The sequence below is a fragment of the Dermochelys coriacea genome, chromosome 11, assembly GCF_009764565.3.
Source record: "Dermochelys coriacea isolate rDerCor1 chromosome 11, rDerCor1.pri.v4, whole genome shotgun sequence".
In the NCBI taxonomy this organism is placed as follows: domain Eukaryota; kingdom Metazoa; phylum Chordata; order Testudines; family Dermochelyidae; genus Dermochelys; species Dermochelys coriacea.
Window position 1 is genome coordinate 39250165 of NC_050078.2, and position 17324 is coordinate 39267488.

Consider the following 17324-nt stretch of genomic DNA (forward strand, 5'->3'; position numbering starts at 1 on the left):
GTATTACCAAGACATAGCCAAACAGCACCTTAACCACTCTGCTTGTACGTTACATCCAGCTAACCTTTCATCTGTCTGTTTTGTCCTTTTATATTGTACATTCTTTGGGGCAGGGACTATGCCTTCCCATATGTTGGTTCAGTGCTCATTACATTGTGGGAACTGCTGGAAACAAACAATAATAGTACTAACTAGTCTTATACTTTCATAGTTTGTGTGAGTACTGATAAAGATGGAGTAAAAACCTGAAAGGAGGAAAAAACTAAGCAGAAATGTCAACAGAAGCTTTCAAGAGAATATCTTAACTCAACAGTCTGTCTTGATCATTAGAATAAACATACTGTAACTATTTAACTAATGATCAGGCGCTATAATCCTATCTTATTAATATCCAGTTAGTTTAGATCAAGTTTAATGGCATTTACCTGTCGCAACTATAGTTGGAGTGCCAGTTCCTGAGTAAATATTAATGTAACTGATTTTTCCTGTCCCAGCTGGAGAACTTTGTGTAAAATATATTCTGTTGTTCATGCTGTCAAAATCTAGAGCCACTGCAGTTCTTAACACATTCACTGTGCGAAATGGGGGGCTGTGATTCTCGGGATCGAGCTGTATGCTTCTAAGTGCATTCTCAAGGGCAAAAATCAAGTAATCGTCCGTTGAAATGGAACATCTCTTGCCATCATTTCCTAGTGTGCCAAAGGCACACTCACATTTCGGCATCTGCAGATCTGGCAAGGCAAAACACAAATGGGAACAACCTCCATTGTTCTCCAAACAAGGATTGTTGTTGATACTGAGGGGAGACTGTGGTTGAAAACGGCTGTCATAAATGGTAACATCTCTTAGCCAATTAATATTGTCTCGTATAACTGTTGGCTGCTCAGTGTTGCCTGGCTCTTTGCTGGCTTGGAAGACTTTTTTCAGGTTCCTGTCCACCCAGATCATAGAATTTTCAAAGATGGTGATGCCATATGGTGTTGGGTAGCGACTACCATAGCGAACAATTTCTGCTTCACCTCTATCAGGGTGAATTCTTGCGATCATATCTAAAGAATCATCAACCCAATAAACATAGCCATTGCTGTGATCTATTGCCAAGCCACGAGGTGTGACAATGCCTTCAGACACAAGCACTGTTCTGTTGGTGCAGTCAAGAAATGCACGTTCAATCTTTGGATTCTGTCCATAATCTGCCCAGAAAAGGTATCTGTTTTTTGGGTCTACTACTATATGCCTTGGCATATCCACTGTGGTTTTCAGGAGAACACGTCGATAAGTAGTGTTTAAACGCAAAACTTCTACAAAAGTCTCTGTCAGGAAAGCATTCGTAAAATAAAGGTTTCCTGTATTTGGGAAAAAAAAAAAGATAAATTCAATTTAATTCAAAACAAGAGAAACACAAGCTGATACTTTCATCTTTTCAAATGGTGATCAAAAAATTAATCATAAAATTATAATAAGCAAAGACCCAAGTATTTAGCTGGTTAGGGCATTTGCTTCCTCAGAAAGAACTTTAAAAATAGATGCTCAACTGTGAAGAATTAGACAAACAGTACCACAACACAACATTATTCAAATTCTCCCCTGGATTCATTCATCCATCCTTACTAACTTCAGTGGGCTGCACGGGCATAATTGAGACAGAATTTGGCCCATTCATATAGCTCATCATCATGATTTCATATAACAATATCTATTTAGTTCAAAGGTCTTATTTTATTACATTGCTTCAAATCAACATTAACATTTTTCCTTAGCATTTTATTTGAAACTAAAGACACTATGTCTATATATACACCGCTGGTGGCGGCAAGTACTATATGTGCAATGCATGCCACAGTGAAAAGCACACTGCATCCACCCTGAGGTGTGTAGCTACACATGCCAGTGACAGGCTCTGGGAGAGGGAAGGCAGAGGGGAAATGCTTCAGCAGCTCCCTGCTGAGGGAGCCTTTCACTGAGGTGAGGAAAGGCTGAGCCTTTCCCCCAGCCTTCCCCTGCAAGAGCCATTCTCCACTGTTGGAGTCATTCCCTTCTGCGGAGAAGGGCTCCAGCAGCGGGGAACTGGCAGAGCCTTTCTCCACTGCTTCATCCCGCCAGAGCCTTTCCCCACTGCCAGAATCTTTCCCTGCAGCAGGGATGGGAGCTGCCAGAGACTTTCCCAGTGGTGGAGAAGAGTTTCTGCAGTGGTGAGGGAGCTGGCAGAATCTTTCCACACAACTGGAGTCTTTTCTGTAGCAGGGAAAGACTCCAGCAGCATGACTGTTAAAAACAGCGCTGTTAAAAACAGCAGTTTAGATGGGGACACAGGGTTTGGACGTGTACAGAGTCATGTAGGGTACATAGTCGGGTACATACCCACACCCTTCAGGCATGTCTGTAGTCTACTAAGCTAAGCCATGCCTCACCATCTATACTGCTATTTACACCCATGTATATGTACACTAAACACCACCAAAAGACGGGGGAAGCATAGACACAGCTGGAATAAATTACACCAAAAAAACTAAAACAAATGTATGCACTTGACAATGATCTCCTGTTTAGTGTTAAATGAATAAATGCTTTCTAAAAAGTTGGTATTTGCATTAATTATAACTTGCTGTTTGATTTAACTTGCAATATTAATTGGAAAATATGGTATTAAGTCTACAGCTTAGAGCCAAATTCTGTCCTCTACTTTGTTCATTCAACTCCTACTGTAATCAATGGGACTGCTGCCCTTCATACATTTTTTTCATTTTAAAACCACTCTGCATATACAGCACTAGCTAAAAGCACACGTTTTCCCTTTGAAATGTTTCCATGAGTTCCTTTTTCTATAAACTAATTAGTCTAAAGATTCCAACAACATATACAGAAGAACTTTTATTATAAATTCAGCTATGCAGCAGTTCTGCTTACCTGCTACCCAATCAATTGCAATGCCACGGATTCCATTTCGTCCTATTCCATTTGTAATAACGTTTCTAAAATAAGAACCATCCGGCTTAATTTTACGTATTGCATTCTGAGAAGAAACAGTGCTGCTGAAGTCACACCAGTAAATGAAACCAGAAGGCACGTGAACATCCACATGAAGTGCATTTCGTCCTGAAACATTTTTAAAAAGCAATCAATTATTTTTAATATAAAGTATTTTATTTAAAATTTGTGGTTTATGTTATTTGCAAAGGACAAGTGAATTGAGGTTTACAATCTCATGGCATAAAATCTACCATCGATTTACATCGCCATGGTACTCTTTATATGTAAACATTCAGATAAGATCATATAACTGGCTTCTCTGTTAATGTGCAGAGCATCGTATATATTATGGCTCCATTGTTCAATATTTAAAATAGTGCATGAGAATATTAAACTCATAAAGTCTGATTATTACAGTGTGCTAAAATTAAATTCACAAACTACATCTGCAAAAAGAGGTTGTCTTCTGAAAATGTAGGCCTTTATGTGGAGATCAGTACATGCCACTGAACTGTATACATTCCTTACCTCCATGGCATGATGCCTAGGCAATATGATTATTCAGTATATTAGTCTTGTTGTTAAATACACCATATGCCAGACAAGCAATCACCAGAGCATCACAAATCTTTAACAGAAAATGACAACATTGGGCATAAAGAGATTTTTCTCAATCTACTACTATCTTCACATACCTCTTCCTGCCAATGGCACCATGGCTTCAGAGTGATCAGACGTCTCTAAGCTAAATCCTTTAATTGCGGACAGCATGGAAACAATTACAAAGGAACTGTATGGGGAACAAGTCCTGTTATCAGGATTTAGCTGGAAGCCAGTAGCACAGGCACAGGAAAACAGTCCACCAGGCACGGGCAGACAAAGCTGCTGACAAACTCCGATCTCGTTACTGCAGCCATTTGAGGAACCAGCAGAATCTGTGTCGGAAACAAACAGATGCGTGTAAAACCTCAGCAGTGCAGCTGTTCATGACAAACTCTCGTTGTTCTAGAATAAAATGTGTACACGCCACAAGCTCCTCAGGAAAGTGACTAATAACAATAAGCAGCTAGCAACAGTAAGAATCTAAATAATTTTGAACTGTGGCAAATAAATAATAAAATAATCGTCCGGATTCCTCTCACCTAAGAGGAAGAGATCTTCAGTAGAGCATATTTTTTTCAGGATCAGATATGACTCGCACATAAATTTGAAGTAAACGAGCTAATAAAATTCCAAAATTAATTATTCAGTTAAAATTACAGCTGTAAACGTACTGTAAAAACTAATGTGACAGCAAAATCCTAACTGGATAACCGCACAACTAATTATTAGAGCTGGGAAATGCCTCAGATGATTGTCCTCAAATAAAAAATACCGAAATTTGCTTTGCGAGTATTCATACCCCTTTGTGTTCTATTCCTGAGAATATTCAAGCAAATGAGGTTATATCCAGGAATGTTCACGAAAACAGAGAATTTTACATGAATATCAGAACATCCAGCGAAACTGAATTTTTGAACTCAGAAATACATTTCCACAGAAACTTACTTCAATAGATTGTGCTCTTTCAGTCAGAAAAAAATGACACCATCATCTGACCAATGTTTCTTATGAAAATTAACCACATGGATGGCATTTCAATACCAAATAATCTAATAAAATGCTGAGATTTATTCACAGAAATTATTAGGTGAATAATTTTGAAAAAGGAACATACTAGAGAAAACTGAAAACTGCTCAAGGACAATTTGCAAGTAGAAAAGGATGCTAAAATTCACAGCAAAATATTATTCATTGTGAATTAATCAACTAGTTCTACAAATTACTTGAGGACATTTGAGCACAGAAATGAATAAACTGACTAGCAATGAGCCCAATGTCAAAACTAGAGCATAACACTCTTGGACATTGTGGAAGTTCAGATCTCAACTATGCGTGTGAGAACGATGTCTACGATCAATCAGAACTCCCTTCTCTCCCAGAAAAAGTTAACACAGCCTGTGTTCGTATAGAGCAGTGAAAGTTAATGTACCTGAATTCCATACCGCACTACTAGAAATCATACTGAAATAAAAACTAACAGAAACAACCCTAAACTACATTCATACATTTTAAGGCCAGAAAGGACCATTATGATCATTTCCTCTGAGCTCTAATAAATATTTTGAAACTCTTAAAATAGAGATACCTACATGAGAACTATAGAAATATTTGAAAATGCAATAACATTAATTTGTCTCAGAACTACAAATACAAAATAGCATTAAAATGTTGCATCAAAGACATATATAAATCCTACTGCACATCCCATAAGTAAGTTCATGTTTTATCAACATATCATCAAAGCTGACAAGACTAAAATTAGCCCTACCCACTTAGCTTGGTTTCAAAGGAATGCTCTTGTATAGCATGACTCTTGTATACTTCAGTAATCTGACTGAACAGAAGTGAGCAGACAAATACTGTAGAACTGAGGAATGCAGCTATACACTTCTATGCACCCGCATGATGTGTAAAGATGCTCTCAGAAACCCAAACCACCACCTGACTAATTTGTGGTTTGCCATGCCGTCTTGTTGGCAATTTAATAATGTTTCAGATTCTTGTTTTGAGGATGGTAGATTTTTCAAAATTAAGGCTTCCTGACTCTGCCTCTTTAAATTGTAGCAAATACTCACTGTCTCTATAATACACTCGTAGGCACTTCAGTCTTGGAACATTGTCTCTCATCACCACTTTGTTCGCTCCAGTGGACTTGTCAACCCGCTCAATGACCTCATAATCTCGATCAGTATAGTACAGAAAGGAATCATAGACAGCGATTCCCCATGGGTGAGACAGATGAAGAACCAGGGTCACACGATTTGTACCATCCACATTGCCTTTTTCAATCTAAGAGATTAGAGAGTTAGAATTTAATTAGAATTTTATACATGCTGATAAACTTTCTGTGAACAGAAATCTATGCATTTTCCTTGGGTTTGGGGCGAGAATTGGTGGTTTTTTTTAGAACTATTCTTTTCTTTCCATTAAAATTTAACAAACTTGTCATTTTTCAAAACAACCAATGGCAATCTAAAATAAAAGCCTCTTTGGAGAAAAGAAAAAAGTATAATTATATAAGAGCAAAGTTAATGTCAGTAAAAATATTATTCACTCATGTCTCATTAACACACACAAGTATTTTAATCTACTTTATTCTTCTTTTTTAAATGGGCACCACTACCTGCAGTGGTTCTCAAACTTTTGTACTGGTGACCCCTTTTACATAGCAAGCCTCTTTGTGCACCCCCCCTTAGAAATTAAAAACACTTTTGTACATATTTAACACCATTATAAATGTTGGAGGCAAAGCGGGGTTTTGGGTGGAGGCTGACAGCTCGCGACCCCCTGAGGGGTGCCAACCCCCAGTTTAAAAACCCCTGTGCTAGAAGGATACACTCTGTTCAATAAAACCGGCAGAATGGAGTGAATAGTTCACATCTTTTCTCTCGCAAACTTTGATGTCATTCATTGAAAGCCTGTTCTAACTAATGCCCTCCTGGACCTCGCAGGTACACTCATGTCAGTTATGAATCAGAAAGATATGTTCCTGCTCACACTGAGAGATTCCTCTGGACTCTGCCTGACTCACAGCAGCATATACGAGCAGGATATAGGACCCCTGAGGGGTCAATTGTCCAGTAATGAAAAATCACTGGAGGAAACACTATGGCTTTTTTAATGTTATGGACACTCTTTCACAGGGACACTGGATAAATACTTTATTTGGTAAACAAGACTACTGTGTTGTCCCCATACCTAACTGCTGTTTCAGTATCCATGGAGGAAGGGGCACAAAAGGCAGTTAGGCATTCAACTCTCATTGAAATTCAAAAAAAGCAAAATTCATTCCAGTCCAGCAACTACTGTATACTGTATGAATCTGTCATGTTTAGCCTGAAACTTTTAGTCACATGATTAGTCTCAGTTAAACAAGTGAACTACTCATGCGAGTTACGGCTGCAGAATTGGGCACACAGATATTATAGCAACAGTATAAAAAATTCATACCACTCCCGTGCTTGTGACAGCCCAGTACAACTTCTGTTCCTTAATGTCAATGGTAATAAACTCTATATGGTCAAGGTTACCGGTGAAGAGGGTTTTTATATCTGAGCCATCCATGTTTGCACTGGCAATCTTTGCTGGGACCCCGCTGTCAGTTCCCTGGTCTGTCCAATACAGTTTCCTGCAACAAATGTTATCGCAGCAATTACCGAAGCAGTTAAGACTCTAAGGCCCCAGTTCCCCAAAGCATTTAAGAATATGCTTAAGTCTACCGCGCTACTCAGCAAAATACTTCAATATGTTCTGAGTAGAGATGGACTGCATCAAAGTCCAACAACATGTCTCACTTTATCGGAACATGTCTCACTTTATTGTCATGTTAAAGATAGTTTAAGAAAAAATATTTCCTTTCCTGAACCACTCACAACATCTTAAATTACTAAAACTCATCGAGTTTTAAGAATCTAACAGAGCTAATTTCCATTTTGCAGAGGATTCTGAGATTTCAAAATTGGGTTTAGTTCTGATTAGGAATGAAAACCAAAAATGTCTAAGGCTATGTCTACACTGGCAACTGAACGACAAACTTTTGTCTTTCAGAGGTGTTCAGCCCCCCCCATCCCTCCCGAAAGAAAAAGTTTTCTTGCGACAAGTGCCAGTTGTCGACAGGAGCACTCTCCTGCTCGTTGGGGGTGGAAGTTTTTTGTCGGCAGGAAAGCCAGCAAACAGTGACTACACGGCATGACTTTTAGCAGCAGAGCTGTAACAACATAGCCATGTCGCTAAAAGCTGAGTAGTGTAGACACAGCCTAAGTTCTTCACAACATGGAATTACCATTCTCTATCCAGTCCTACCAGGAGTCCGGGCTGCTAAGAGCAACAAGTCTGGAAGCTCTGAAACCTGCCTAGATTCCTGCAAAATTTTTGTGAAATCAACACAGTCCTGCAGAACATTTCCATTTAGACAAATCAGCAAATTCTGATGAAAAAATGTTAGTCAAAAATTTTCCAGCCAGCCAGAATCTAAATTTACTTTTCAATGTTTATGAGGATTTTTTGAATTTTGCTAGGCTTGATCAGTAAAAAAAAACAAAAACAAAAAACAAAAGAATAAACTTTTACCCAAAGACATTATCTTAATATTTATAATATGGACTAATCTGGAGAGTTGCCATTTTGGATGGGGGAGGTAAAATCATGTTAACATCATGGTAGTTAATATGTGAGAGTTAATGTGTTTTCTAACATGATGTCTTTTCCAATTATAGACTAGGCCCCAGACAGTCATCCTTGTATCACTTTACATTGGGTTGACATTTTGAAGGTTTTCTTTGCAGTCAAAATGGCTTGAAATTTAATTTTTTAAATGAATGCTCCAGAAGTCAAGTTATGTGACAATTAAAAATAATCTGCAATTATGCAATAATTTATGCATTCATGTAATTGATTGTATTGTATATTAGGCTCTAGCTATTGTTTTAAAAGATTAATTGATTCAACCCAAATATAATTTTAAAAAACAAACTATGTATGCCAATTTTATGCCTGCAACAAATTATCACCGCCACCTATCATACAAACCCTAAAAATTAGGAGAGATATAAAATAATTCAGAAAGTATTTACTATACCAAGCTGATATAACTTAGAAAATAAAGCATAAGTAAAGAAAAAACTATTTTGGAAACTCACCCTCGTGCTGGATCAACAGCCAAACCAATTGGCACTCCAGCTCCAGTAGGGGTACCATCATTGGTAATCAGAGTTTTTCTGTACATTACTTCACCATGTAGCTTCAGTACCTACATAAATGTTTAACACAATTAGGGTATGCAATGTGGAATTGACAGTATAATTTCAAACTAAAACCTGGACAGACTGAACCCACACAGGTCCAAGCTGAAGAAAAAGTTAACACAAGCACTATGAAGAAAAAGCACTGAGTTCTGTACTTCTTCAATGCGTTCTCTCCTCTGACAAGTACTTCTCCAACAAACTCCCTGTGATACTTAATTTAGCTAGCAAACTGCAAATTATTCCGGTTCATAAAAATCACTACAATCCTTACTAAACTGTTTCCATACTTCAGTATAACACTAGAGGTGTTAAGTGAGATTCAGGTTGATTTTATGCTGCTTTACAAAATATTTCTTTTTAACCTGTTTAAAATTAGCTTCCTTTTAATTTAATCACATGCCCCCTTTTATTATACTGGGACAGAGAAATCCCTCATCATCCATTACATTAGATCTCTATTACTCCTCTCCCTGAACTTTCTTTCATTGCAGCCAGTGGCAAAACTCCCACTAATTTCAATAGGCATGGATGTGGAGCTTAGACTTTTATGCAGAAGTGTAATACCTATCATTCCATCCTAGTGCTTTGAGGATTTATCAGCATCAAACAACATCGGAGAGCTTACTGATTTGAAGAAAAAATAGATCTGTGCACAGGTTAATGGATGCTCCTATGAAGTGTTGCTTTTAAAATCACATTGGTTACATACAGATGTCCAGATTCAAGTTTGATTTATTTAGTTTGATTCTTTAGACAACTAAATTTTCTATTTTTTTTTTCTGTTTTTTGTCCTTAATACTCAGTTTTAAAATAAAGCTGCTTTCAGGTTTATTTCCCCAGAATGACTTGCTGCTTTGAAGCTGTATGTATGGCCTCTGAAAGAAAAATTCAGGCTTTCACCTTTAAATTGTATTTTTCAAATAAGTACCTCAACTGACTGTGTGCCAGGGTTACTATAATACAAGTTTGCAGATATCCAGTCTAAAGCCAGGCCAATAGGAGCACCAATAACAGCTGCTGGAGCAAATACTGTCCTGTTAGTTCCATCTGACTTCACCCTGTGGATTTCACCCTTGGGGGAAAAAAAGATAAGAAAAGTGAGAAAATGTTGAGGGAAATGTCACAAAGAAAATATCACATTTCTTCCTCTTCACAAGCACTTCCCTTACATGATACTAATTTGCTTAGGAAAAAGCAAATCCAACACAGCTAGTAGGATGTATATGTATATGCGCAGTACACTAAAAAGCTGCAAAATTATTATTCTAAATCATAAAAGCTACATTATATAAAGAAACATTACGACTCTCTATCCTGACTGGAGGATATAAAATTGTGCTGCATAGAACAGAAGGTTGGAGTTTATATCTTCCACAGTTATATATAATCATAATATAGTATGAACACTTTATTAGGAAAAACTCAAGGAAGGTCTGTGATAATCATCTTTGATACAGTTTAAACACAAGAAAAGAAAAGTATGAAGTCTTTCCCCCAGTATAACTTTTTAAGATTTGTACTTTGAAAACAGTTATAATGTCAAGAAACTTGACTAAGTTTATCCCAGTGATCCTACCCACTTTTGCTCCAGGAGTGTAAACCCTATGGAATCTCCAACACTAGTTGCTATCTTTCTGTAGATTACACTTAGGGCAAGTCTATAGTACAGCGCTACATTGGCACACGTGCACTGATGCATAACTTCTCTGTCTTCAACGAGTGGTACCTGCTTAAGCCAAAGGCTACAACCGTGTGGATACTGGGTCAAATTTACTGTTGTCATAAGCAGGCATAACTTCTCTGCCTTCAACGGAGTAGTCCCTGCTTAAGCCAAGTGGCATATCTCCACAGTATTGCTATACAAATAATCCTCCCTCAAGTCACTATGTCTATGGCAAGGGAAAAACAAGAAAGAATATTATTTTTGTACTGTTTTCTAGTCTCATTTTTCACATTGAAAACACTAGACTTCTATGACAAAATGCTGGCTTCCTATAGATTACCTCATCTGCTTACTTGATGCTCCGGGAAAGGATCTACATTTTAAACCGAACAATAAATTAATTTCTTTTTTATTGTTTGCAAGACTTTGTATTGCACATGTGTCTTCTCCTGTGGAATTGTGATATAGGGAAATATGGACTGTCCTTCAATGGAAAAGCTTGCATACTCAAGTACGTACACAAGAGAAGAGCCAAAAAGAGAACAGGTATTTAGAAATTTGATCACCCTTTTTAGCACACTCAGAGAAGGAAGGCTCACAAACCAGGAAGCCATAATCTTTAGCCAGGTTCTTTGAATATTAACCAGACGCTGAATAAGTAAAAAGTAACGTACAATGTCATATGTTAACATTTTATTGTAACTTCACCTTAATAAAAAAACAAAACACTAGTCTTCAAGAGCCTGGTAGATGCTTATTATATATGTATTCACTGATCCATCTAAAGTTACCCAGGCACCTCACAGACATGTAAGACGACAGGTAACTGTTATGAAGTGTTTACAGTCTAAGGCATGCGGCTCTTCAGAAATTAATATGCGGCTCCTTGTATAGGCACTGACTCCGGGGCTGGAGCTACAAGCGCCAACTTTCCAATGTGCTGGGGGTGCTCACTGCTCAACCCTTGGCTCTGCCACAGGCCCTGCCCCCACTCCACCCCTTCCCGCTCCCCTCCTCTGAGCCTGCCGTGCCCTCACTCCTCCCTCCTCCCCCTCCTTCACGCCACGAAACAGCTGATCGGGAGGCGCTGATCAGTGGGACTGCTGGTGGGCAGGAGGCGCTGGGGGTGGGGGAGCTGTTGTATTACTGTGGCTCTCTGGCAATGTACATTGGTAAATTCTGGCTCCTTCTCAGGCTCAGAGAAGGTCAAGCCACCCCTGGTCTAAGGAATGGAAGGTAAACACATAGGGAATAAGTAGTGTGAATGGGAGTCAAGGGTTATAAGCAGAGGATACTGAGAATGCTGTGACAGTGCTGCACCTACCTTGGTGGTATGTTGAGTGGGTGTGGAGGGGAGGGGGGTTCTTTGTTTTTGTTACTTTTAATTATTTTATTCAAAAATTGTAATTAAGGGGGATGGGTTGTGTGTAGATGAACAAGCAGAAGCTGGGGCACAAAATGAGGACAGAAAGGGTCAGGGAGAAAATGAAAAAGGAAAAGAACTGGGTGCTGGCAGACTGCAAGCTTTGCCTTCATGCAGAAAGTCAGGGTGTGTGTTTTTGCATCATTGCTACCCGCATTTTAAGTACTAGTGTAGATGAGGCTCAAGCATTTTTACCATTGTGTCTTCCTATCCTGAGTAAATTAGGACCCGGTTAGTTCTCCATCCATGTAGGTCCATCAGCAAAGACTGTAGTGAAGGCAGGGCTCAGGTATTTTTCCACCATGTTGTCTAACCTTTCTACAAGTGGAGTTGGACAACAAAGTGGGAATTACCTAAGCTTTGTCTATACTACAGCCTCAACTGTTGCCGCCATGGAGGGAGAATTATAGCTACAAAGTATGCTAACGTAGGCAAAGCTCAAGGGAGAGAACCAAAATGGGGTGATAAGAAAGAGTGGTGGTGTAAGCAAGGCACGTAAGGGAAATGTAGGCAATTTGCTAACACATTTAGATCCGAGAGAAATGCATATTGTAGAGAAGAGTCCATAATCAAAAGACTCTGTATGTGCACCCTGGGTGCCTCAGTCCTGTCAGGACTGACAATGGCAACAACCAATGGCAATGGGGACTGCCCAGCAGGCCCACCTGGAGGTCAGGGATCTGGATTGGGGCAATAGTCCCATAATCACCCTGAGTCCTTTGCCCAGCTGGGGCTGCAGACTCCAAAAGAAATTTAGTATTTGCAGAACTCAGCCTGCAGCTGCACCTGGAATTTCAGTGGCCACTTATGTGAATTGATACATCAGCCTGCAGCCTTCAGGTGAATTATTAGACTTTTGGTAAATTTCAGCTGTAGCTGCCAGCTGAGATCTGGCAATGATCTTTTTCAAACAGCAGCTAGGATCAAATTAGACTCTTGAACCCGGAACTGTTTCTCTACTGAAAAAACAGTTTCAATAAATACATTTATTTAAAAATTCTTGGCAATTAGGAACTATGATGATGGGCAAACACAAATCCATTGTCAATGACTGAGAATGTTTCAAAAGGAATTATTTTAAGTCATTTTTGACTTAAAAATGGATAACTAAATTTTAAAATTTTCTGACATTTGAAGATAAAACAATTTTTTTTATAGAAGTAATAATACACTTCCAGAAGCGCAGTGCTGGATACAAACATTTCTCAAATAGTTGTGAATACATGAGCACTAACAGGTATCTAACACATACAGGCACCCAGGATAACACGCACACACGCACGCATGCACACATGCGCGCGCACACACACACACACACCTTGCCATGCATTGCTGCATGTGATAAAATATATATTTTTCCTTTTGACCCAAGCTGCCAAACTTAGACCCAAATCCAGCAAGAATTATATACATGTTTAACTATACACAGTGTGGGCTAGATCCTTCGCTGGGCTCAGCTGTCATAGCGCCATTTACTTTATTTCAGCTACAACAATCTATACAGGTTGCAGATCCGGTTCACAGTGGGTAAAGTTAAGCACATGTGTAAGTCACTGCAGAATGAGGCCCTTAGTTCCCCATGCTCCCAGGCAACTCCCTAGCTTGAAAAATTCAGATCAGAGGGTCTGGTCATACAGCTCTGTGAAACTACCAACATTATGTTTGAACCCTGAGATCTTTGTGAACAACAGAGAATTTGAAACTTTGATGCATAATGAACTTTTGTAAAAGGAGGGGCAACAAAGTTTACTGAACGTGTATCAAACAATATTTTGTCAATTCATCAGCGAAACAATTTTTTTCACCATAAAGAATTAAAGTATTAGAAAACTTGCTTTGTAATGATTGAGCTCTTTCAGTCTATTTAGCTTAACAAAGAGAAGGTTAAGGGGTGACTTGATTACAGCCTCTAAATGGAGAACAAACACCTAATAATGGGCTCTTCAATCTAGCAGAGAAAAGTATAACACAAGCTAATGGCCGGAAGTGGAAGCTAGATAAATTCAGACTAGAAATAAGGTGCAAATTCATAATGAGAGTAATTAAACATGGAAACAATTTACCAAGGGTCATAGTGATTCTCCATCACTGACCACTTTTAAATCAAAACTAGGTGTTTTTCTAAAAGATCTGCTCTAGGAATTATTTAAGGGAATTATATGGCCTGTATTACACAGGAGGTCAGACTATATGATCACAATGGTCCCTTCTGGCATTGGAATCTATGGATCTATGAAATAGCTGCTATTTTTTTTTTTTAGAGCTGAGTAAATTATTCAAAATGAATTATTTATTTAACTAAGGTAGCCAATTTTTTTCTCCCAGAATATCTGTGAGGCGATAACTACTTTCTCACATTTATTATGGGCTTGATTCTGCAAGGTGTCGAAGGATTTTGCATATGCATAAATGTAAGCACATGAGTAGTTCCATTAATGTCAAAGAGACTACTCAGATGCTTAAAGTTAAGTACATTCTTCCGGGCTTTGTTGCATTGGAACCAGGTGTGCAGCACCTTGCAGGATCAAGCCCTATTGTAATTTATTTGATTAACATCTATTTGATTTTTATTTTATTTAATGCCTTCATCGTGAACATTAGACATTCCAGCTGTGTTGCTTACGTGTGATTGGGCAGATAAATCACACAGTATTTTTTCTGTTCCCTGACCAAATTAAAGTACAAGTAATTCTGCCACAAAAACATGAGCATGTGAATTTAAAATGACAGGTTTCAGAGTAGCAGCTGTGTTAGTCTGTATTCGCAAAAGAAAAGGAGTACTTATAGCACCTTAGAGACTAACAAATTTATTTGAGCATAAGCTTTCGTGAGCTACAGCTCACTTCATCGGATGAAGTGAGCTGTAGCTCACGAAAGCTTATGCTCAAATGAATTTAAAATGAGGTTCTGATCCTGCAAACACTGATGTATGTGTTTAAACAAGCAAAATAATCTTTGCAGAATCAGGGCTTTGATTTCCATGAATACTTGCTCATGAAACTTTGAAAGTCACCTTTTGCTACTATTTTTGCCAGTAAAACTTGATTGCTTGAAAGTTCATTTAAAAAAATGGAGACATATACATAGCTGAATCAAATTAATTATAAAAATACATACATATCTACAGGGGAAACTTGCATTACTAGCCCTATTTTTAGTTTCTTTCCTCCAAATCACTTTATTTTTTTAATTTTTGAAGAAACCTGCAGAAAAACCAAGGCAAAAAATAATGAAAAAAGAAATTTTTACCACTTTCACCTGCAGGGCAAAGTTTAAGGAAATCCCTACATGGATGGAAGGTAAGAAGCTGACATGAATAACCTGCTGTACAGCACAGCTCATGAGAACTCCTTGGTTGACACCACACTTCTCCTGGACTTAGCACAGCAAGAAATTCAAAAAGGAGTTTCCCTGGTCTAACTTGCTTGCTGCTGAATCAGCACACTCCTTGCTAAACCCATTTCAGTGGCTTCCACAGACTTTTAAATAAGCTTCCACATTGCAAAAGCTGGGAAATATTTTGTTTTGACCTTAGAGAACAAGCCCTTTTATTAGCTCAGCAGGAGCAATCATTAAAGGGGCACCATCAACTTTAAATGTAGTCAGTTTTTCAAAATCAGGTAAAACTAGTTTCAGAGCATTATACCTCCCCAGAGCCCCCTGCAAATTGTTGTGTTTTTGAAATTACATTCCCCCCACCTTTTTTTTTTTTTTTTTACATATTTTTCTGTACTGACAAGCTATGGGCCCAACCCTTGAAACATTCACACACATGAATAATTTTACTCTAATGATTAGTCCCATGGGTAAAGTTACTCCTGTGTTTGCAGGATTGACCCCTAACTGAATATACAGAAAAAACCAAGAAACTGACTAATAAACAAAATGGAAAAACTATAAAGAAATATTTTCTTTCATTTCTTTGAGTTATTGTAATGTAAATATTATCTATAATATTAGTATGTTAAAAAATTAGACACAAGTATAATTTTTAAGTGGGTATTGTCCCTTTAGTGCACATTTCAAACACAAGTATTAACTTACTGGATTTTCAACCCAATAGATCATCTGTTCTGAATCGTCAAAGTCAACATCAACACCATTCTGAACTCCTGCTATTGGAACCATGGCATCATTGCTCTTCTCCGCAGGGTTAAGAGAAATCCCATAAATGATATTATCTCTTACAGCAATAAGGAAGGGATGTTCAACTGTGAAAACAACATAACAGAAATCGGAATTATATTCCTATATAGTTCAGTTAGTAAAGGAAATGGGATGCTATGGGATGGTGTTTGATAACTTTGTGCCAGAATTTGTGAGCACATACAGTAAGCTTTTCAAAAATGAGTATTAGTTATAACCTTAAAATGACATTTAAGCCCTGAAATCAATGACCTGGTTTTCAAAAGGGCTGAGAACTTATCAGCTACCACTGAAGTCAGTGAAACTAGTCACTTGAGTAGGTGTTTGCAGGATATTATAATATAGGTCTAATTCAGCAAAATACGTATATGCAGTATTTTCAATATGCCTAAGTGATTTAGGAGCACAAGCCCCATTGAAATTCAATAAAACGTGTGCTCCTAAGTCATCTAGGCACTATTGAAAGACCCTTAAGCATATGCTTGATTTTAAGTATGTGCTTAAGTTCCATTGAAGTAATTAGACCAGTAGTTTAAAGATAAGCCAAAATGCTTTGCTGAATTAATATAAGACCATAACAAAGAAAAATTATTGCTCTGATAAACAAAGCCAGTTTTAGTCATTAATCATTCAATTCTATTAATTGAACAAATAATAAAGGGTAAGATTGTCACTTGCCCTAATGCAGGTGCAGAAGCGAGTAAGAGGGCATGAGCCAACACCTAATCTCTGCCAGGATCACCCGTCTGGGAACATGGGAGAGAGCAGGTTTGGCGGGACTGCAGCTCGAGGCCCTCGCCCATCGCCATGAACAAATAGGCAGAAAGTAGAGAGTGGTGAGGAGTGAGAGCAATGCATCAGCTCGCACAGCTGAGCCAGTACTAGTGGAAAAGTAAACTGCACCATGTAAAGGGCAGCAGTAACTTACGTCACCTCCAGGAGTGCAGTGGAACCAGGGAAGGAATTGTGACACTCTAAGGCAGCAGTTCTCAAACTGTGGGTCAGGACCCCAAGGTGGGTCATGTCCCCATTTTAATGGAGTCACCAGGGCTGGCTTAAACATGCTGAGGCCCAGGGCTGAAGCCCGAATCTCACTGCCCAGGGCCAGGGCTGAAGTCTGAGAGCTTCAGCCTTGGGTGGCGGGGGACTCAGGTTACAGGCCCTCTACCTGGGGCTGAAATCCTTGGGCTTTGGCTTTGCCCCCCCTTCAGGGTGGCAGGGCTCAGGCGGGCACAGGTTTCGGTCCCCCCTCCTGAGGTCATATAGCAATTTTTGT

The 17324-nt window shown here is 38.7% G+C and overlaps 1 protein-coding gene across 1 annotated transcript in view; it reads right to left on the bottom strand.

Moving 5' to 3' along the window:
* Positions 1 to 17324, bottom strand: part of LRP2 (LDL receptor related protein 2) — a 185660-nt gene that overhangs the window by 77640 nt on the left and 90696 nt on the right. The window contains 8 exon segments of the mRNA XM_043505242.1: positions 426 to 1346; positions 2908 to 3096; positions 3666 to 3905; positions 5649 to 5862; positions 7024 to 7201; positions 8712 to 8821; positions 9745 to 9888; positions 15947 to 16113. Of these exon segments, the coding sequence (XP_043361177.1) occupies positions 426 to 1346; positions 2908 to 3096; positions 3666 to 3905; positions 5649 to 5862; positions 7024 to 7201; positions 8712 to 8821; positions 9745 to 9888; positions 15947 to 16113 (2163 nt within the window).